The sequence below is a fragment of the Cololabis saira genome, chromosome 20 (genome assembly GCF_033807715.1).
Source record: "Cololabis saira isolate AMF1-May2022 chromosome 20, fColSai1.1, whole genome shotgun sequence".
NCBI classification, from domain to species: Eukaryota; Metazoa; Chordata; class Actinopteri; order Beloniformes; family Belonidae; genus Cololabis; species Cololabis saira.
In genome coordinates this window covers 4,290,111-4,312,081 of record NC_084606.1, presented here as the reverse complement: position 1 = coordinate 4,312,081, position 21,971 = coordinate 4,290,111, and the positions used below count along the sequence as shown (strand labels likewise).

General features: G+C 47.3%; 1 protein-coding gene and 1 non-coding gene across 2 annotated transcripts; both read right to left on the bottom strand.

Moving 5' to 3' along the window:
• Nucleotides 1-3,864: 3,864 nt before the first annotated feature.
• trnat-ugu (transfer RNA threonine (anticodon UGU)) lies at nt 3,865-3,938 on the bottom strand. Its single transcript has one exon. It is a non-coding gene; the product is annotated as a tRNA-Thr (tRNA).
• A 1,966-nt stretch (nt 3,939-5,904) lies between these two features.
• LOC133420926 (F-box only protein 41-like) lies at nt 5,905-21,722 on the bottom strand. Its single transcript, XM_061710808.1, has 9 exons — nt 21,656-21,722; nt 21,239-21,347; nt 18,724-19,039; nt 16,457-16,885; nt 7,873-7,952; nt 7,426-7,498; nt 7,043-7,246; nt 6,525-6,589; nt 5,905-6,081 (listed from the first exon to the last, which is right to left on the bottom strand). Exons 1-9 carry the CDS (start codon nt 21,720-21,722, stop codon nt 5,946-5,948), a joined length of 1,479 nt encoding a protein of 492 aa, XP_061566792.1. The 3' UTR covers nt 5,905-5,945.
• Between the last annotated feature and the right edge of the window lie 249 nt (nt 21,723-21,971).

Below are 21,971 nucleotides of genomic sequence, written 5' to 3'. Positions count from 1 at the left end.
AGACAGGTGCTTTGACCAACTAAGTATAACTAATAACTACTATAATAGTATATATATATATTATATATATATATATATATATATATATATATATATATATATATATATATATATATATATATATATATATATATATATATATATATATATATATATAGTATATATATATTATATATATATATATATATAATATATATATCAGTATATATATAATATATATATCAGTATATATATATTATATATATATATATATATATATATATATATATATATATATATATATATATATATATATATATATATATATATATATATATATATATATATATATATATATATATATATATATATATATATATTATATAACTATAACTAATAAAGCCACAGGGCCCTCAACACACGTCTTCAACTTGTTATAAAAACTCCTGTTGGAGCAGCTTTATTCCACCTCACTGTGATATATTTAGTACACTAACCTGTTCCACTACTGTCCTGGCTTTATGTGAAGTAACAGAGCTATGAAGGATGGTAACTTTTATACTTACCATATATGATTACCTGGCCTGAAAAGGGTTCAGTTAAAGCAGGTCTTGTGTGTTCCAGCAAGGATCATATGTCGTCATTAGATTTGAATAACTTGAGACTTTAAACTGGTCTGATTTTTGCTGGAACCAGAATTATAATTCAGGCTTCAATTCTGCAAGTATGTGATCAATTATACCAATTATATAAATTATATTCAAGTCAGTTTTATGTCAGTTTTATCTTCACTTGTGCCTCAAGGTGGGGCACTCCAATTCTTCACGACCAAATGTGTATTTCTTTACGTGGTGTGTCTGACAGATTTGGTCCTAGTGGTGAAAAGGGAAAGAGCCTCCTCCAAAGTCAGGGAGTGTGTGTCTGAGTCAGTACTGGAGTGGAGGGGGGATGAGGGGGGAAGGCATCCCCCCTGAAATAAAAACAGTCCAAATCATCCCCCCCTGAAATAAAAACGGTCCAAATCATCCCCCCCTGAAATAAAAACGGTCCAAATCATCCCCCCCTGAAATAAAAACGGTCCAAATCATCCCCCCCTGAAATAAAAACAGTCCAAATCATCCCCCCCTGAAATAAAAACGGTCCAAATCATCCCCCCTGAAATAAAAACGGTCCAAATCACCCCCCCCCTGAAATAAAAACGGTCCAAATCCTCCCCCCTGAAATAAAAACGGTCCAAATCATCCCCCCTGAAATAAAAACGGTCCAAATCATCCCCCCCTGAAATAAAAACGGTCCAAATCATCCCCCCTGAAATAAAAACAGTCCAAATCATCCCCCCCTGTAAAACTGCCATCCCTCCTTTCCATCCCTTATGTCATTTCATCAATGAATGTGGTTTTACTGCTATTTCAACATTTAGAGTCATCACCAGAAGAATAACACCAGAAAAATAACTTAATTGACAATTTTCACCTGTTTCAAGTAAATTTTCACTTGAAATAAGTAGAAAAATCTACCAGTGGGACAAGATTTATCTTCTTATTACAAGCAAAAAAATCTTGTTCCACTGGCAGATTTTTCTACTTATTTCAAGTGAAAATCTACTTGAAACAGGTGAAAATTGTTGTTTTTTCCAGTGATGAGTCTTGTTTTAAGTGTAATGAGATGTTTTTTTACTAAAATGAGACATTTTAACTAGAAATAAGACAAATATTCTTGTTAAGATTTAGAGTTTTTGCAGTGATCCATGTTACTTATCCTGTGAAGGACAGAGGCATATTGATAAGTTCAGAAAAGTGTTTTTTATTGTTGTGTTTTGATGTATTTGATGTAAGCCCAGTGGATATTTAAAGCTTACAGAAGGCTGCATTTAACTGCTGCTATGTCATTCCTGCAGTATTTCTGCAGCTGTTTTGGTCACTGCTATTATTTGTAATATATTATATTATTTGTAATCAGTACAAATTATCTGTCCCCATATGATCAAATCCACCATCCCCCCTGATTTTATTTTACAACTCCAGTACTGGTCTGGTCACAACCTGGTTGTACAGCAGAGTGGCGCAGCGGAAGCTGCTGGGCCCAAAACCCGGAGGTATATATATATATGTATATTAAAAACTTTGAAATTAATTCAGGCTACTAAACAAAAATTGACAACTAACTTATAAGAAAAATGTATTTTGACTTTCCTGGGTTTGTCTGAGAGACACCACCAACGCACGAGAGGACTTTACGTTACAGAGCCGTGAATTTGGTGATCGGAAGGTAGAATTCAGCGTCCAATAGATAAAAGCCACAACTCAGCCAATCTTAGAGCTGTTAGGAGTTTGATGTTACACATTTCAAACTTCAGTTAATCTCCTCTTATATCTTTGGCATAAAATAAATCAAGAAAGAAAAAGAACCTCATAGATTTAAGCTTATTTAGATGATAGATTCATTTCTAGATCTATATTTCTATATGGACCCTTTTTATGCATAACCTCATTATGGTTTTCACGCATAATGTAGCTCGATGGACACACTTAAGATACTTGTTTGCATTGGTCTTATGACATAATAAAGCATCATTTACAAAGCAAGATATCATTTACAAAGCACAAAAAAACAACAACAAAATGTTTTTATGACATCCATAGTTCAACCTTGGTGGTGAAGTGGAGAAATGACATGTAGCCTGATAAGACAAGAACATCACATTGAAGGTTGTATGGGTGTGTTTTCTGATTGTCATTTTATTCTGCATGTAAAGCATCATGTGTTGCATTTTTTTAAATGTATGATATGGTGCTATATAAATAAATAAAGTTTAAGTTTAAGTTTCATGTCTGGTTCCTCTCCTTTTAGTCAGTTTTATGACTTTAATACTTTTCTGTTATTCCCTTGTGCCACTAGGTGGGAAACTCCTCCAACTCTTCCTGTATTTCTTTACGTGGTGTGTCTGACAGTCAGTTACTCCCTGAGTGTGACTTCACCTAAAAAGGTCTCTACTTACGGAGACTCTGCATGTAACTCAAGATGTTACAAACCAGCCCTGGATCACTATGATCTGAATGAACAAACTTACCACAGTAACATCTGAATAATCATAAAGAACTCTACGTACTGTATGAGACCCTGCAGAGATCATGACCTAGAAAGAGTCAATTCATCAAAGAAATTAAATATATAAAAGGCATTAAAATGCCCAAAGGTGTCAAATTCATTTGACAATAGAAACAGCATGGTAAGTAAAAAAAATCAGCTTCTGAGGTTCAATCAGTAATGAATGTGCAAATCTTGCTGTACTGAAATTAGGATCTGAAGATATTAACTCAGTCTTGCATTGAGCATTTTTTAACATTGCCACACTAGGTGGAACTCGAATCCACAATACCTGGCTTAGGAGGCCAGTGGCTTATCCATTAGGCCACTAGGGCTGTGTAGAGGCTGGAGAGCTGCCACTGATCCAAATGCTGCTCCTCCACATATGTACTTTTTGTTTTACTGAATGAACCTGAAAGCAGAATAGTGTCCAAATAAATGCTCAGGAAGAGAATTATCAAGCTGGTGTTGTTGACTGGTAAAAGCTGTACTGTTCAAAGATGCTCTCATGGGTACCAGGCAAAAACCACAGCCAGCTCCAAAAGGCAGAAATACGATTATGCAGGAATCTTCAACATCCTCGAGTGACAGTATGGACAGAAGCACGATCCTCCACTTTTCCCAGGAGTCCATCATGTATCTGGCTGCAAACTTTTCATATCATGTCATTGTCGAGAAAACTTTGCAAATTGCATTCAATTACTCTGCTATAGTTAAACAGAGAGAGTAATACACACTAGCAGAACTGGGATTGAGATATCTCACATCTTTCTGTCACCCCAAGACAGTTAGGTTTAGAGGCTCTGCTGGGATTTGAACCCAGGATCTCCTGTTTACAAGACAGGTGCTTTGACCAACTAAGCCACAGGGCCTCTGTGAAAGAGTCCAAACAAAAAAAACAACAACTAATTGACACATCCAGTTCATTATACCATGAAGCAGCTTCATTCCACCTCGCTGTACGATGTCCAGAGCACTAACTTGTCCAACTTCTGTGTAGAGAGCAGAATGGATCAGCAGTCCATCAACTTAACCTCTCAGTTACCTCGTCTCCATGGTGCGTTTTCTTACCAGAAACAACCGCAGCCTCAAATATTAACATAACCTGCTGTGAGACCAGTTGGACACAGGTGCTGCCATGCCAGTGCTAGAATTTTTTTTTTTCTTTCGCCTGTTGGGGAATTTTATAAATTGGACAAAGTAAAGTACAGATCCTTAACAAACTACAAAATCGGTGTGCTTGAGATTACCAAAAGTTTATTTTATTTTAGTGCAGCACGCAAATCTCCGTTAACTCGTCTCCATGGTGATTTCTCCTATCATGAACAACTGGGGCCTCACATACTAACAGTTCTTTCACCGGTCCTGTTCATCATTTTTATGGACAGGATTTCTAGGCTCAGCCAGGGGCCGGAGGGGTTCCGGTTTGGGAACCTCAGGATTTCATCTCTGCTTTTTGCAGATGATGTTGTCCTGTTGGCTTCATCGGACCGGGACCTTCAGCATGTGCTGGGGCGGTTTGAGGCCGAGTGTGACGCGGCAGGGATGAGAATCAGCACCTCCAAAACCGAGGCCATGGTTCTCCACCGGGAAAGGGTGGCGTTCCTTCTCCGGGTGGGTGGAGAAGTCCTGCCTCAGGTGGAGGAGTTCAAGTATCTCGGGGTCTTGTTCACGAGTGAGGGAACGATGGAGCGGGAGATTGACAGACGGATCGGTGCAGCGTCCGCAGTTATGCGGTCGATGTACTGGACCGTCGTGGTGAAGAAGGAGCTGAGTCGAAAGAAGAAGCTCACGATTTACCGGTCAATCTACGCCCCTACCCTCACCTATGGTCATGAACTTTGGGTAGTGACCGAAAGGACGAGATCGCGGATACAAGCGGCCGAGATGAGTTTCCTCTGCAGGGTGGCTGGACGCTCCCTTAGAGATAGGGTGAGGAGTTCGGTCACCCGGGAGGAGCTCGGAGTCGAGCCACTGCTCCTTCACATTGAGAGGAGTCAGCTGAGGTGGTTTGGGCTTCTGTATCGGATCCTCCGGGACGCCTCTCTAGGGAGGTGTTCCAGGCATGTCCCTCCTTCCTAGGGAGGTGTTCCAGGCATGTCCCTCCTCCCTAGGGAGGTGTTCCAGGCATGTCCCACTGGGAGGAGACCCCGGGGAAGACCCAGGACACGCTGGAGAGACTATGTCTCTCGGCCTGGGAACGCCTCGGACTCCCCTGGAAGAGCTGGAGGAAATCCTGGATGAAAAGCTGGAGGAAGAGCTGGAGCTCAAAGCTAATTAGCAGACAGTGCTAATTTAGATGTAAAATTGTAATATTTATACACAATTTTATTTGAATTCCTTTCTTAGTTTCTTTCTAGTTTCTTTCTTCTTTATTTTTTATTCTTAGCTCAAAGCTAATTAGCAGGGTCCGGATCCAGGGTTTTGGGGCTTTTATTGTGAAACAGGAAGGAAGAATAAAGGACATGAAGAACCAAGATGGAGTTGATTTACCTGAAGAACCTGATCCAGGTGTGTTTGCCATCTTCCTCCTCTTCCTCCTCCTCCTCTTCCTCCTCTTCTTCCTCCTCCTCCTCATCTTCTTCCTCCTCCTCCACCTCCTCTTCCTCCTCTTCCTCTTCGTCTTCTTCCTCCTCTTTTTCCTCTTCCTCTTCCTCCTCTTCCTCCTCCTCCTACTCCTCCTGATGCTCTTCCTCCTCTTCCTCCTCCTCCTTTTCCTCCTCCTCTTCTTCCTTTTCCTCCTCTTCTTCCTTTTCCTCCTCCTCCTCCTCCTCCTCCTCCTCTTCCTCCTCCATCTCCTCCTTTTCCTCCTCTTCCTCCTCTTCCTCCTCTTCCTCCCTCTCACCTTAATCTTCCTCCTCTTCCTCCTCTTCTTCCTCTTACTCCACCTCCTCTTCCTCCTTCTCTTCTTCCTCCTCCTCTTCCTCCTCTTCCTCCTTCTCTTCTTCCTCCTCCTCCTCTTCTTCCTCCCCCTCCTCTTCCTCGGTGCTGCGGTGGCGGAGGGTTCTCTTGCCCCTTTCACAATAAAAGTATCAGATAAAAAGATCTGAACTGGAACAAGACCTTTAGCATGATACATTTAAAATCACATACACTTTAGCATGCTTGTAGTTATATGATATAGTTTAGCATTGTAAAGCTAACTTAAGATGACATGCTTCATGATTTTAAAACCAACCGCTTTATCATGCTAACGCTAACACTACATGGCCTGTATTAGCCATATTAGCTACCGGTGGGATTTTGCTGGAAACTAAAATCCGCCACCGTTGTTCTGTGACTTTTAGTTTTTAAATTTTATTGTTCGGAGAAGTAAATATGTGGATCTGAAACATGCTAACGTGCTAACAGGTGAGTGTGGGGACGTGGTTCACGTACCAGATAGTACAGGTAGGTCAAGTGTAGTACAGGTGCAGTACAGGTGTAGTACAGGTGTAGTATAGGTGTAACACAGGTACCTGCAGAGATGGTGACTGAATATCTGATCTTCCAGCCTGCAGGAGTTGGAGACGCTGGAACTTCTCTGGACGGAGAAGGAGGAAAAGAAAGTGTGAAAGAGTAAATAATAGTATTAATAATAGTATTATTATCATTATTATTATTAATATTATTTTTTATTTTATTATTATTATTATTAATAATAATAATAATAATAATAATAATCATAATCATAATCATAATCATAATCATAATAATAATAATAATAATAATAATAACTAAAGTTGTCTCCACCTGGAATTAAAGTTGTTATTATTATTATTATTATTATTATTATTATTATTATTATTATTATTATTATTAATAATAAAATAAAAAATAATATTAATAATAATAATAATAATAACTAAAGTTGTCTCCACCTGGAATTAAAGTTATTATTATTATTATTATTATTATTATTATTATTATTATTATTATTATTATTATTATTATTATTATTATTAATGAAGGAGCAGAAGGAACCACAGATTCCTACTCTGTTGCCAATGGTTTCCTGCAGCTTGTCGGTGATGATGTCGGTCGCGCTGCCGTCCAGGCTGCGGGCCGACCTGTCGTAGCCGTAGCCGCACCTGTCATAGCCATAGCCGCACCTGTCGTAGCCGTACCCATAGCCGCGGCTAAGCAGCAGCAGCTGCGTCTCTGCGCGGTCGGCTCGGTCCAGCAGCGTCTCGATGAACACCTGGAACCATCAGGTAGAAACATGAAAACCTGGAACCATCAGGTAGAAACATGAACACCTGGAACCATCAGGTAGAAACATGAACACTTGGAACCATCAGGTAGAAACATGAACACCTGGAACCATCAGGTTGAAACATGAACACCATATTTGTATATATTTTATCAATTAGAACAGACCTGGAGTCTGGATTTGGCCTCAGCTTCTCTCTCCGCCGTCGCCCTCAGAAAACTCTCCATGTCGTCCATCTGCCTGGAAAACACACACCTGTCAGACCATCGGTCCCACCAGGAACCATCGATCCCACAAGGAACCATCGGTCCCATCAGGAACCATTGGTCCCATCAGGAACCATCGGTCCAAAATAGCCAAGTCAATTTTGAAATTAATTTTATTATTGACTGTTAATGGAGTTTTCTCAATCCTATATATATATATTTATTTATTTATTTATTTTTTTTTAAACTCTCACTAATTATTTTGGTTAAAATTGCCTTTATTTCTTTTGAAGTTGGAGGACCCCCTGCAGTACCTCCGCGGCCCCCCTAGGGGTCGCGGATCCCCGGTTGAAAACCCCTGAACTACGATGTTTCCGTCCCGTCAGACGGTGTAACCAGAACCGGTACCTCTGGTTCTGCTCCAGCTCCTTCTGCTTCCCGTCCAGATCGTCCTTCAGACGCTCCGTAATCTCCATGGCAACCACCACCTGCAGGAGGACACCAGGGATCACACTCACTTCCTGTCCCCCTCACCTGTCTGGACATTTCATTTCATTTCATTTATTTATTAAAAAAGGGACAACGCACATTAATTAACATGAGCACTTGAGTCCATCATGTAAATGTGCCAGATTTAGCCAAACAGCTTAATTTACATCTGCAGTCACTGGCAGGTTGATGGCATATATATATAAAACATTGAAAGAGAACACACTAAAACACTAGAGCACAAAGTACAAACAATTAGTAAAACCATGACATAACTCCAATTAATAGGGCTTGGTCGCCAAGTTGCATTCTGGGAGGCAGCGGCCATGTTGTCAGCCTCATGAGTGTAAACAAACAGCAGTGTAGTAGCATTTTGGTAGCAGTGTGTTAGCAGTGTAGTAGCAGTAGCAGTGTAGTAGCAGTGTAGTAGGGGTGTACAGTAGTAGCAGTGTAGCAGCAGTGTGGTAGCAGTGTAGTAGGGGTGTACAGTAGTAGCAGTGTAGTAGCAGTGTAGTAGCAGTGCAGTAGTAGTAGTAGTGTAGTAGCAGTGTAGTAGCAGTGTGGTAGCAGTGTAGTAGCAGTGTAGTAGCAGTAGTAGCAGTGTAGTAGCAGTAGTAGTAGCAGTGTAGTAGCAGCGTAGTAGCAGTGTGGTAGCAGTGTAGTAGCAGTGTAGTAGCAGTAGTAGCAGTGTAGTAGCAGAAGTAGTAGCAGTGTAGTAGCAGTAGTAGAAGTGTAGTAGCAGTAGTAGCAGTGTAGTAGCAGTGTAGTAGCAGTGTAGTAGCAGTAGTAGCAGTGTAGTAGCAGTAGTAGCAGTGTGGTAGCAGTGTAGTAGCAGTAGTAGCAGTGTAGTAGCAGTGTGGTAGCAGTGTTTTAGCAGTGTAGTAGCAGTAGTAGCAGTGTGGTAGCAGTGTAGTAGCAGTAGTAGCAGTGTAGTAGCAGTGTTTTAGCAGTGTAGTAGCAGTAGTAGCAGTGTGGTAGCAGTGTAGTAGCAGTAGTAGCAGTGTAGTAGTAGTAGTAGTAGTAGCAGTGTAGTAGCAGTGTAGTAGTAGTGTAGTAGCAGTGTAGTAGCAGTGTAGTAGTAGTAGTGGTGTAGTAGCAGTGTAGTAGCAGTGTGGTAGCAGTGTAGTAGCAGTGTAGTAGCAGTAGTAGCAGTGTAGTAGCAGTAGTAGTAGCAGTGTAGTAGCAGCGTAGTAGCAGTGTGGTAGCAGTGTAGTAGCAGTGTAGTAGCAGTAGTAGCAGTGTAGTAGCAGTAGTAGTAGCAGTGTAGTAGCAGTAGTAGCAGTGTAGTAGCAGTAGTAGCAGTGTAGTAGCAGTAGTAGCAGTGTGGTAGCAGTGTAGTAGCAGTAGTAGCAGTGTAGTAGCAGTGTGGTAGCAGTGTTTTAGCAGTGTAGTAGCAGTAGTAGCAGTGTGGTAGCAGTGTAGTAGCAGTAGTAGCAGTGTAGTAGCAGTGTAGTAGCAGTGTAGTAGCAGTGTAGTAGCAGTAGTAGCAGTGTAGTAGCAGTAGTAGCAGTGTAGTAGCAGTAGTAGCAGTGTGGTAGCAGTGTAGTAGCAGTAGTAGCAGTGTAGTAGCAGTGTGGTAGCAGTGTTTTAGCAGTGTAGTAGCAGTAGTAGCAGTGTGGTAGCAGTGTAGTAGCAGTAGTAGCAGTGTAGTAGCAGTGTTTTAGCAGTGTAGTAGCAGTAGTAGCAGTGTGGTAGCAGTGTAGTAGCAGTAGTAGCAGTGTAGTAGCAGTAGTAGCAGTGTAGTAGCAGTAGTAGCAGTGTGGTAGCAGTGTAGTAGCAGTAGTAGCAGTGTAGTAGCAGTGTGGTAGCAGTGTAGTAGCAGTGTAGTAGCAGTGTAGTAGCAGTAGTAGCAGTGTAGTAGCAGTAGTAGCAGTGTGGTAGCAGTAGTAGCAGTGTAGTAGCAGTGTAGTAGCAGTAGTAGCAGTGTGGTAGCTGTGTAGTAGCAGTAGTAGCAGTGTAGTAGCAGTGTGGTAGCAGTGTAATAATTCATTTTAATTCATTTTATTTAACGGCGCCTTTCATGTCACCCAAGGTCACCTTACAGAATAAAAACAAAACAATACAATAAAGGAAATACAATAATAAAGTAGAAATTATAATACATACACACATACACAATACATACAATCAAGGAGCAACAGTACAGATAACAGAACAGTATGGTGGGAGGTAGTGTGTGGTGACCGGTCAAAGTGAATGGGCAAGTTTAAACAGGTGAGTCTTGAGTTGTGTTTTGAATGTGGTGATGGAGTCTATTTGTCTTATGTATGGGGGGAGGGAGTTCCAGAGTCTGGGTGCCGTACAACTGAACGCTCGGGCACCCATGCTGCTAAGGTGTGAGGTGGGAGTGAAAAGAAGTCCAGCAGAGGTTGAGCGGAGGGTACGGGAGGGGGTGTATTCTTTCAGTAGGTCACAGAGGTAGGTGGGGGCTAGGTTATGAAGGGCTTTGTGGGTGAGGAGGAGGTTTTTATAAATGATACGATATTGGACTGGGAGCCAGTGGAGTTGGATAAGAACGGGGGTGATGTGGTCAGATGACTTGATGCGGGTGATGATCCGGGCGGCCGAGTTCTGAATGAGTTGTAGTTTGTTGGTGAGTTTGGTTGGGAGGCCAGTGAGGAGAGCATTACAGTAATCGATACGGGATGTGACGAATGAGTGGACCAGAATTTCGGTGCTGGATTGGGACAGTGCTGGACGAAGTCTGGAGATGTTGCGGAGGTGGAAGAATGCAGTCCGGGTGATGTTGTGGATGTGAGGTGCAAATGAGAGTGTATTGTCCAGAATGACGCCGAGGCTCTTGACGTGGGGGGAAAAGGGTACCGGGAAGCCGTCGATGATGATGGGAGGGGCGGGAGAGGGTTGTGACTTGGTGAGGGTGGATTTGGAGCCGATGAGAAGAGCCTCAGTTTTATTGCCGTTGAGTTTTAGGAAGTTATTGCTCATCCAGGTATTGATGTCGTGTAGGCAGGTGGTGAGGGAAGCGGGAGGAATGGCAGCGGTGGGGTTGGAGGAGATATATATCTGAGTGTCATCGGCGTAAGTGTGAAAATGGACCCCATGGTGACGGAGAATTGAACCTAGGGGTAGGAGGTAGATGGTGAAGAGAAGTGGACCCAATACTGACCCCTGGGGGACACCCATTGTGACACCCGTGCATCCGGATTTATGGTTCTGTAGTTGGACAAACTGTTGACGGTCAGTGAGGTAAGATGAAAGCCAGGAGAGTGCAACACCAGTGATCCCAATGCCAGCCAGGCGGTCCAGGAGTATTGGGTGAGAAATGGTGTCGAAAGCTGCGCTGAGGTCCAGGAGGATGAGGATGGTGAGTAGGCCGGAGTCAGCTGCACGGAGGAGGTCGTTAGTGATTTTAACCAGGGCTGTTTCAGTGCTGTGATTGGGGCGGAAACCGGATTGGAAGGGTTCGTGGAGTTTATTTGAATTTAGGTGGGACTGTAATTGTGCTGCTACCACCTTTTCCAGAGTTTTGGAGATGAAGGGAAGGTTGGAGATGGGCCTGTAGTGATTGAGGTCAGATGGGTCTGCACCTGGTTTTTTTAGGGTGGGTGTGATGGCAGCTAGTTTGAGGATTGGGGGAACGGTTCCAGTGGTGAGGGAAGAATTAATTATTTTAGTAATCATGGGGGAAATGGATGGCAGACATGCTTTGACAAGCAGGGTGGGGAGGGGATCGAGCTGACAGGTGGTGGTTTTGGCTTTACGAATTAGTTCTGAGATGGTGTGTTCTGATACCGGAGTGAAATTGGTGAGAGGACTGGAGAGGGGTTGGTTGGTGGTGGTTATCCATGGTGGGTCATTTGTGGAAGAGCGTGTTGAGGCCAGTTGATGGTGAATGATGTTGATTTTGGAGCTGAAGAAGTCCAGGAAGGCGGTGCACTGGTCAGTGGAGATGTCTGTAGGGAGGGTTTTTGGAGGCTGAAGTAAGCGGTTGACGGTTGAAAAAAGGACTCTATTGTTTCCTGTGGCAGAATTAATGAGGTTGGAGTAATATGATGATTTGGCGGTATTAAGTGCATTTTTGTAGAGCTGAAGGTGATCGGAGTACATTTGGATGTGCACAGTGAGTCCGGTCCTTTTGCAGAGTCGCTCCAGTTGACGGCCTGTGGATTTGAGCTGGTGGAGGTCAGGGGTGAACCAGGGGGCAGAGTGGGTAAATGAAACTGAGCGGGTTTTAAGTGGAGCCAGGGCAGTGAGAGAGGAGGAGAGACAGTTATTGTAGTGTTGTACCAGATCGGCAGGGGAGGAGGATGAGGGGGGATTGGGGAAGGAGCTGATAAGGGTAGAGAGATCTGTGGGGTTGATGTGTTTGATGTTTCTGAAGGAGATGATCCGTTGTTCTTTGACTTTGTGCAAATGGGTGTGGATGTCATAAAGAATGGCTTTGTGGTCCGAGATGGGGAAGTCCATGATAGTGAGGTTGGCGGGAGTTATGTCTGTGCAGCAGATTAAATCGAGAATGTGACCTTTGCTATGTGTTGCGAGGTTGACGTGTTGTGTGATACCAAGGCAGTTTAGAAGTGATGTGAAGTCGTTTGCTAGGGTGCAGGATGGGTCGTCAATATGAATGTTGAAATCGCCATGGAGGATAACAGTAGGGGACATTGTGCATACAGATGTTAACAGTGACGAGAATTCAGTAAGGAAAACAGCGGAGGGTTTTGGTGGTCTGTAGATGGTAATGATGATGATGGGTTTGGGTCCAGAGAGTTTTACAGCTAGGCATTCAAAGGAGGAGTGTTGGGGGACAGTGAGAGCAGTGACTTTTATGTTTTTACGGTAGATGAGAGCCAGCCCCCCCCCCCTTCCAGTGGCGCGGGGTTTACTAAGAAAGGAAAAGCCAGGTGGGGTGGTTGCATTTAACTGAGTGAAATCATTCGGCTGTTGCCACGTCTCTGTGAGGCAGAAAATGTCCAGAGTTTTGTCGGTGATGAGATCAGAGATGAGAAGGGCCTTATTGGTTAGTGATCTGATATTGAGAAGACAGAGTTTGAGACAGGTGAGTGGTATATATGCAGCTGCTTTGGGCAGGGGAGAGAGTACACTGTGATTGACAGGATTGATATGGCGGTCTGTGCGGGGAGGGGGGCGTGGCTCCTTGAAAGTCACATGGAAACGGAGGGGTCTGACAGTTATAATGGTATCGATTGGGCGACCGACAGCAGGGGGTGTAATGACAGCAGGGGCCTGTAGGAGGAGCGATTCACAGATGGCAATGGATGTAGTGACAGCAGGGGCCTGTAGGGGGAGTGATTCACCGAGGGAGGGGGGAGAAGAAGAAGGCACTGGTGGCACGGGGGAGTGGGCGTGGCATGTAAATAGTCATGCATGAGTGTCCTGTATGTAGTCAATGGTGTGTACAGTGCGCTGTATGTTTTTTGTAAGCATGCGGCTGCCTAGCTTGCTCGGGTGAAGTCCATCGTGCCGGTAGAATGAAGGGCGGTTCCAAAATAAATTGAAATTGTCAATGGAATGAAAGCCATGGACACCGCAGACAGCCTGGAGCCAGAAGTGGAGGTGAAGGAGGCGACTGAAGTTCTGTTCACCGCGGCCCAGGGTGGGCAGAGGGCCGCTGATGAAGACTGATTTTCCACAGTTTTTTAACATGGCAAACAGGCTGTTGAAGTCCCGTTTCAGCACGTCGGGGTTACTCCGGAACACATCGTTGGTCCCAATGTGCAGGATGATACGATTAATCGAGTGGGGAAGTGTTTGGAGTAAACCTGGAAGTATTTCGATCATTTTTGTGACTGTGGCCCCTGGAAAACAGTGCGTGGAGGCGTTGAAAAATCGCGTTTTCCTGATTATGGAGTCCCCCACTATAGCGGTGGTTGGGGGAAACAGGGGGGGAGGGGGGCGGGGCGGCAGGCACTGGTCCTCTGTTGGAGGGGACCTTGACGAGGTTGTAGGTGCAGCTGCGGCCACTTTGCAGCGGGGTAGATCACTGGAGCGTCGCGCCCTGAGAGCAGCTTCCTTCACAATTTTGCGACGGGAGGAGGAGGTGGTCACAGACCGGGACGATGGAGGACCCGAAACAGACCCACGACCCCCTCGGGCTGCTGGCAGCGAGGCTGTGACGGGGCTGGCTGGAGGAGGATGGACAGGTTGAGGGAAATCCTCAAGGCTCAGGATGTTGTATTTGTTTCCCAGCTGGAGCTCGCAGGGGGGAGGAGGGGAGGAGGGGGGCGGGTTGGGTGTTCCTCGCTTTTTCCCATTGACTGTGGGCCGTGCCGTTTGGATAGGGGTGGACGTGAGGGACCCGAGCCTCGGGTTCGGGTTAAGGGTGAAAGTTGCCTCTGAGATTCGGCTTTTAGTCACCCATTTTGGCTTCGGCTTGGCCCCCTGCAAGAGCCATGTGTCTCCAGCCAGGGGATCCGGGTGTGAAGCAGAGACTGAGGAGGCTAGCCTGGATGTAGCTGTGGGGACAGCAACAGTGTGGGGCGGAGTGACAGGGGCTGTCCGATCAGCTGGGGCGACCGCTGCGGCGGGGGAGCCGGCATCAGGCGGCGGGAGAGTGGAGACCGGATCAGCTGGGGCGACCGCTGCGGCGGGGGAGCCGGCATCAGGCGGCGGGAGAGCGGAGACCGGATCAGCTGGGGCGACCGCTGCGGCGGGGGAGCCGGCATCAGGCAGCGGGAGAGTGGAGTCCAGGTCAGCGGGGTTGGCAGGAGGACCGGCGCCCAGAATAATCACGGAGTCCAGGCGAGTCTCTTCATTCCTGATCCAGTGGAGGTTGGAAATGCGCTGCTCCAGCTCTGCGATCTTCTGGGATTTGCGGAGGCAGCTGTCGCAGTCATGAGGGGAGGTGAGTGGAGCCATGGGGGAAGATGGGGTAGCCTAGAAACCAGAAAACAGAAACTACGGCAGCAACTGTGTTTGGCGTGAAGTCACTTGCTTTTGATGCGGTTTACGTGTGCTGTACCGCTCAGCTTATGAGTTCTGAACTGAAACTTACACGCGTGGACTCCAAGAGGAGTCCGCGGCGGTGTGTGGGCACAGATCGGGTGGGTTTGGATCCGGTAGAGAGCGGGACTTACCGGCACGGGCCCAAATGCTGGGCCCGTTGAGGTGAGTGAGCTCGGTGGTAGTGGTAAGATTTTTTCCCACGCTGTCAAAAGCGCTGCGTTCACTGCTGCACTGCTGCTTCCGCGTTCTGCTTCCCGCGTTCTGCCAGAAAACAAAAACTACGGCAGCAACTGGGTTTGACGTGCTTTTGCTGCGGTTTACGTGTGCTGTACGGCTCAGCTGATGAGTTCTGAAATGGAACTTACGCGCGAGGACTCCAAGAGGAGTCCGCGGCGGTGTGTGGGCACAGATCGGGTGGGTTTGGATCCGGTAGAGAGCGGGACTTACCGACACGGGCCCAAGTGCTGGGCCCGTTGAGGTGAATGAGTTCAGTGGTAGCGGTAGGATTTTTTTCCCACGCTGTCAAAACGCTGTGTTCACTGCTGCACTGCTGCACTGCTGCTTCCCAAGTGTAGAAAAGTGTAGTAGCAGCGTAGTAGCAGTGTGGTAGCAGTGTAGTAGCAGTGTAGTAGCAGTGTAGTAGCAGTGTAGTAGCAGTGTAGTAGCAGTGTAGTAGCAGTGTAGTAGCAGTGTGGTAGCAGTGTAGTAGCAGTGTGGTAGCAGTGTAGTAGCAGTGTGGTAGCAGTGTAGTAGCAGTGTAGTAGCAGTGTGGTAGCAGTAGTAGTAGCAGTGTAGTAGCTGTATTAACAGTGTGGTAGCAGTGTAGTAGCAGTGTGATAGCAGTGTAGTAGCAGTGTAGCAGCACAGAGTGAACAGACGGAACGCAAAAAAAAGATGCCTTAAACAAGGAAGCCAGGGAGCGGAACATGGAGAAAATAATAATTATTAACTGTTTGGATCCATATGAAATAAACGATACAAATACACTGCAAAAACTCAAAATCTTACCAGGAATATTTGTCTTATTTCTAGTTAAAATGTCTCATTTTTAGTAAAAAAAAAAAATCACATTACACTTAAAACAAGAGTCATTATCAGAAAAATAACTTGTTATTTGACAATTTTCACCTGTTTCAAGTAAATTTTAACTTGGAATAAGTAGAAAAATCTGCCAGTGGTACACGATCTATCCCCCCCCATTACAAGCAAAAAAATCTTGTTCCACTGGCAGATTTTTCTACTTATTTTAAGTGAAAATCTACTTGAAGCACCCAAAAATTGTTGTTTTTTCCAGTGATGAGTCTTGTTTTAAGTCTAATGAGATTTTTTTGGACTAAAAATGAGACATTTTAACTAGAAATAAGACAAATATTCCTGGTAAGATTTTGAGTTTTTGCAGTGTAAACAAACAACATAAATGAAGAACAAGAGCAACACAAACACATTAGCTCGCACAAAAGCACACAAGCACAAACAGGTAGTAAAAACCATAACCTGACAGGTGCGCTGCCCACTCCGCCTCCTCCCCCCCTCACTTGTCTAGATGCTCCGCCCCCCCCTCACCTGTCCCCCCCCTCACCTGTCTGGCCAGCTGCTCCACCTGCTCCTCGGCCTCCTTCTTCTCGATCCTCAGCTTCGCCGCGTCCTGCCTCTGCCGCTGAAGCTCCGCCTCCCTCCTCCGTAGCTCCGCCTCCAGCCGGCTCACCCGCCGCCTCACTCTCTCCTCCACGTCGGCCAGGGTCCTGGCCAGTTTCTGGTCCAGACCTGGTCCCAGACCCAGGTCCAGACCTGGTCCAAGGCCCCCCCCCAGGAGCCCCCCCAGGGGCCCCCCCAGGTCCAGGGGCCCCCAGAGGCCCCCCCCGGGGAACCGGACCAGGGACCCGGCGCTGGCCGAGGAACCGAACACCTGGAACCAGGAACCCGCCCCCCCAGAGTCCTGGTTCTGCGACCCTGGGGGGGCCGGCAGGGGGAGGGGGGCCCCGCCGGGCCTGGAGCTCCGAACCCGGGCCTGGAGGGGGACAGGAAGTTAGAGTGATTATAGACACCATGCTGCAGACCAGACCTGAACCTGATTGGTTGTTGGCTGTGGTATAATGATCTGATTGGTTGTTAACTGTGGTATAATGATCTGATTGGTTGTTAACTGTGGTATAATGAGCATAAACCACGGCTTCTATTCTAAAGCCTCATCACAGCAGATCATTCCACGTCAGGGAAGCAACAATGTATCCGTGACAACAACCAACCGTTACAGATTTTTTGATGGTTACAGCAGGTAGCAAAAAGTAGCTGGTGTTAAAGATAATTTTTTTTAAATAAAAAAGTCGAAATGTCGAGAAAAAAGTTGAAATGTCAAGAATGTTGAAATACAATTGAGAAAAAAGGGGAAATGTCGAGAAAAAAGTTGAAATGTCGAGAAAAACGTCGAAATGTTGCGATTAACGTTGAAGTACAATTTCAAGAAAAAAGTCGAAATGTCGAGAAAAAAGTTGAAATGTCGAGAAAAAAGTCGAAATGTCGTCCACATTCTCACATCAACTACCCATGATCCCTCACTCCCTGCTCTCTGACACATAAACATAACATTAGAAAACAGAAAGGTGAAATCCTGCAATCTGATTGGTTGTTAACTGTGGTATATTGATCTGATTGGTTGTTAACTGTGGTATAATGATCTGATTGGTTGTTGACTGTGGTATAATGATCTGATTGGTTGTTAACTGTGGTATAATGATCTGATTGGTTGTTAACTGTGGTATAATGATCTGATTGGTTGTTAACTGTGGTATAATGATCTGATTGGTTGTTAACTGTGGTATAATGATCTGATTGGTTGTTAACTGTGGTATAATGATCTGATTGGTTGTTAACTGTGGTATAATGATCTGATTGGTTGTTAACTGTGGTATAATGAGCATAAACCACGGCTTCGATTCTAAAGCCTTATCACAGCAGATCATTCCACGTCAGGGAAGCAACAATGAATCCATGACAAAAAGCAACCGTTACAGATTTTTGGATGGTTACAGCATGTAGCAAAAAGTAACTGGTGTTAAAGTCGTAATATTACGAGAATAAAGTCGTAAAATTACAAGAATAAAGTCATAATGTTGCGAGAATAAAGTCGTAAAATTACGAGAATAAAGTCGTAATATTACGAGAATAAAGTCGTAATTTATGAGAATAAAGTCGTAATATTAGGACAATAAAGTCGTAACATTACGAGAATAAAGTCGTAATTTATGAGAATAAAGTCGTAATACAAGAGAATAAAGTCGTAATTTATAAGAATAAAGTCTTAATATTATGAGAATAAAGTCATAATTTATGAGAACTGATCCAGACCTGATCCAGACCCCCCAGACCTGATCCAGACACCCCAAACCTGATCCAGACCCCCCAGACCTGATCCAGACCTGATCCAGACCCCCCAGATCTGATCCAGACCCCCCAGACCTGATCCAGACCTGATCCAGACCCCCAGACCTGATCCAGACCTGATCCAGACCTGATCCAGACCCCCAGACCTGATCCAGACCTGATCCAGACCCCCCAGACCTGATCCAGACCTGATCCAGACCCCCCAGACCTGATCCAGACCCCCAGACCTGATCCAGACCCCCCAGATCTGATCCAGACCCCCCAGACCTGATCCAGACCTGATCCAGACCCCCCAGACCTGATCCAGACCTCCCAGACCTGATCCAGACCTGATCCAGACCCCCAGACCTGATCCAGACCTGATCCAGACCTGATCCAGACCCCCAGACCTGATCCAGACCTGATCCAGACACCCCAGACCTGATCCAGACCCCCCAGACCTGATCCAGATCCAGACCCGGTTACCTGCGACAGCAGCAGCAGCGTCTCGTAGGTGTGTCGGCGAACCAGGTGCAACCGGAGCTCAGGAACCGACCGGAACCGGGACTGGAACCCGCAGCGGGGACAGAAGTAGGACAGCGCCGAGGAAGAGGAGGAGGAAGAGGAAGAGGGGGAGGACATGACTCCACCGGGGGAAACCGGGTCGCAGCGCTGATCCACCTCGGTGGTCCTCAGAGTCCACGTGGGTCCAGGTCCAGGTCCAGGTCCAGGTCCAGGTCCAGGTCCAGGTCCAGGTCCAGGTCCAGGTCCTCGGTGGTCCAGGATCTGAGGATCTGAGGATCTGAGGATCCGAGGACGGAGCCTGACATGTGACGTTATCGCTCAGCGGAGCGTCATCGTCAGCGTAGAGAATCACTCTCGCATGAACGAGCGGGAAGAAAAGAGCGTCTGGGGCGTGGAGGGGCTGCTAGCCCCCCCTCGGTTTCAGACCCACAACCCCGCCCCCCCTCGGTTTCAGACCCACAACCCCCCCCCCCTCTCCGGGGCAGCAGGGGCAGCTGCTGGAACTCGTTAGTCCGGTCTGGTTCAGCACCGGGACCATCAGCCACCGCTGGAACCTTTCCGCCCGTTTATTTGTTTTGTTTTATTTAGGATCCCCATTAGCATTAGCAACAGCGTTAGCTATTCTTCCTGGGGTCCGACAAACACACAACACACAAATTAACATTTAATACATAACAGACATATATTATACATGACAAACAGAACAATAATAGACACAACTCCCTTATTCACAAACACTAATCCAAAGTGAACTAAATAACTAAATCACCATCATTCTCAGACTGTCAGGATTTGACATTTCCCCCAGTTTCAGTTCTGTCCCTCCTGTTTCCATCTGCCCTGATTGTCGTCACCTGTGTCTCGTTATCCCTTGTGTATATCTAGTCTGGTCTTTCCCCTGCTCCCTGCTGGTCCGCACTGTTTGCTCCTCCATGTTCTCCTTTTCAGTCCTACCCAGTTTTCTTGTTTATGTTCCTGTTTGTTTTTTTAATCCTTCTCAGCAGCATTTTTGGTTTGGTTTTGCTGAATAAATCCTGCTTTTTTCGAACTCCTGCCTCCTTAATGAATTTGGCGCCCTAGGCAAGATTTTAGGTGGCGCCCCTCTTGCATCGCAGTAAATTCCACTGCTGGTGGATATACTCACAAGAAACTGAATATCTTTATCTTGGACATTCTTTTATTTAAAGAAAGCAATTGCTCAATCAAAATACTTTTAGAATTAGAAAGAAATGTCTTCTTGTGACACTATTCTGACTATGACAGTTCCTTATGACTCAGATCAGGGGTGCAATCTAAGGGTGCTTTCACACCTGTCCCGTTTGGAGCAGTTGTTCCGGAACAGGGAACGTTTCCCCCTAAAGATCGGAACGTTTTGATATATCTGAACACAGCAATCGCGCTCTGAAATGGCACAAAACAAGCAAGCCGATTCCATTCGAGACCTGAAACGGTTATTTTTTTTTATTTGTAGTGAGAACATAATCCACACAGCAACCGATACAACTCCATTCATTGTATGTGCGACCGCGGCGCAAGGAGAGGAGTCGGTGCAGCCTCCACCACCTTCTCTCCTATTGGACGTGCCGAGATGTCGTCCCAGCGCGGCACGGTGAAATTAAACAATGTTCAATTCGGGCAGGGTTTTCGCAGCGCAAACCCGGCTGCGGCAGGCGGCCTCTTGTCCGCCGCTGAGCTCCCCTCTGCGCCAAGCGCATATAAATGAATGGGTAAAGCCTGATTTATGGTTCCGCGTTAAATCGACGCAGAGCCTACGCCATACCCTACGCCGTAGGCTCTGCGTTGGTGTAGCGCGGAACCATAAATCAACCTTGTAGCAGGGCAAGTGCTACGGGGGCCCGACCGACAGGATAGAGAGGACACGGAGTTTAGTGCAGACCCTTTTATTCACGCAAATCACCCAGATCCCCGCCACACACGTGCAGAAGCACCTTCTCCCACAGCATCCACCAGCAGCTCCTCCGACCCCTTGCTGCTGTCCAGCTCTGCCTTATAAGGCAGGCAGGGTGGAAAGCGGCAGCCACTCAAGCGGATGGGACACAGGTGCGTGTGTCCCATCAACCTCTCCACCCTGCCACACACCCCCAACGCCAATCTTGCGCCGGGGTCCGTCCGGCCGAGCCTACTCCCCCCCCCGCCACCTCGGAGCGGGAGAGGAAGCTCGGAACCCCCCGGGCCTTCCTGGTCGGGGGGTCGTCCCCGGCATCGGCCTGACCGACGAGAAAGCCGCTCTCGGCGCCGGGCCCACCAGCGGGAAGGGTCTGGTGGTCGTCCCCGGCGTCGGCCTGACCGCCGAGGAAGCCGCTCTCGGGGCCGGGCCCATGGTGGCCTCGGGCCAGACGGTGCGTCCAGGACCACCTCCTCCTCCGTGACGCGGCCCAGCGCCAGCTGCTGGTCCGCCTCCAGGACCGCCTCCTCCAGGACGCCCTGCTCTGGCCGCTGGTCCGGCCCCGTCTACGCGGGACCCGCCGTCGCTGCCGACTCCGCCTCTGCCGTCACGCCGCCCTGCTGGTCCGCCCCCGGGACCGCCTCCTCCACCCTGGCGCCCTGCTGGTCTGCCTCCACCTCTGCAACCGACTCCGCCTCCACCTCCACCTCCGCCTCCGCCTCCACCTCCGACTCCGTCCCAGGAGCTGTCGCCTGGCGGCCCGCAGCTTTTGCCTCCCGGCCTCTCAGCTGCGGCGCCACCAGCGCTGCCGCGGCGAACCTCAGACGGGGTGCAGGGGTGGGTCGCTCCGTCGGCCCCGCCGTCTCGTGAGCCGTCGCTGCGGAGCCGACAGCTCCTCCCGCGCTGCTGCGGCGAACCTCAAGCGTGGCGCAGGGGTGGGGACCTCCGCGGGCATCAGCGCCGCCAGCACAGCGAGCTGATGCTCGCCCTGGTCCCGGAGCAGGGCGTTCAGGTCCGCCATGGCCTGGGCGAGCGCGTCCAGGGCCCGCTCCATGCCTCCCTTGTCAGGCCCCACGTTGGGCGCCAGTGTAGCAGGGCCAGTGCTACGGGGGCCCGACCGACAGGATAGAGAGGACATGGAGTTTAGTGCAGACCCTTTTATTCACGCAAATCACCCAGATCACCGCCACACACGTGCAGAAGCACCTTCTCCCACAGCATCCACCAGCAGCTCCTCCGACCCCTTGCTGCTGTCCAGCTCTGCCTTATAAGGCAGGCAGGGTGGAGAGCGGCAGCCACTCAG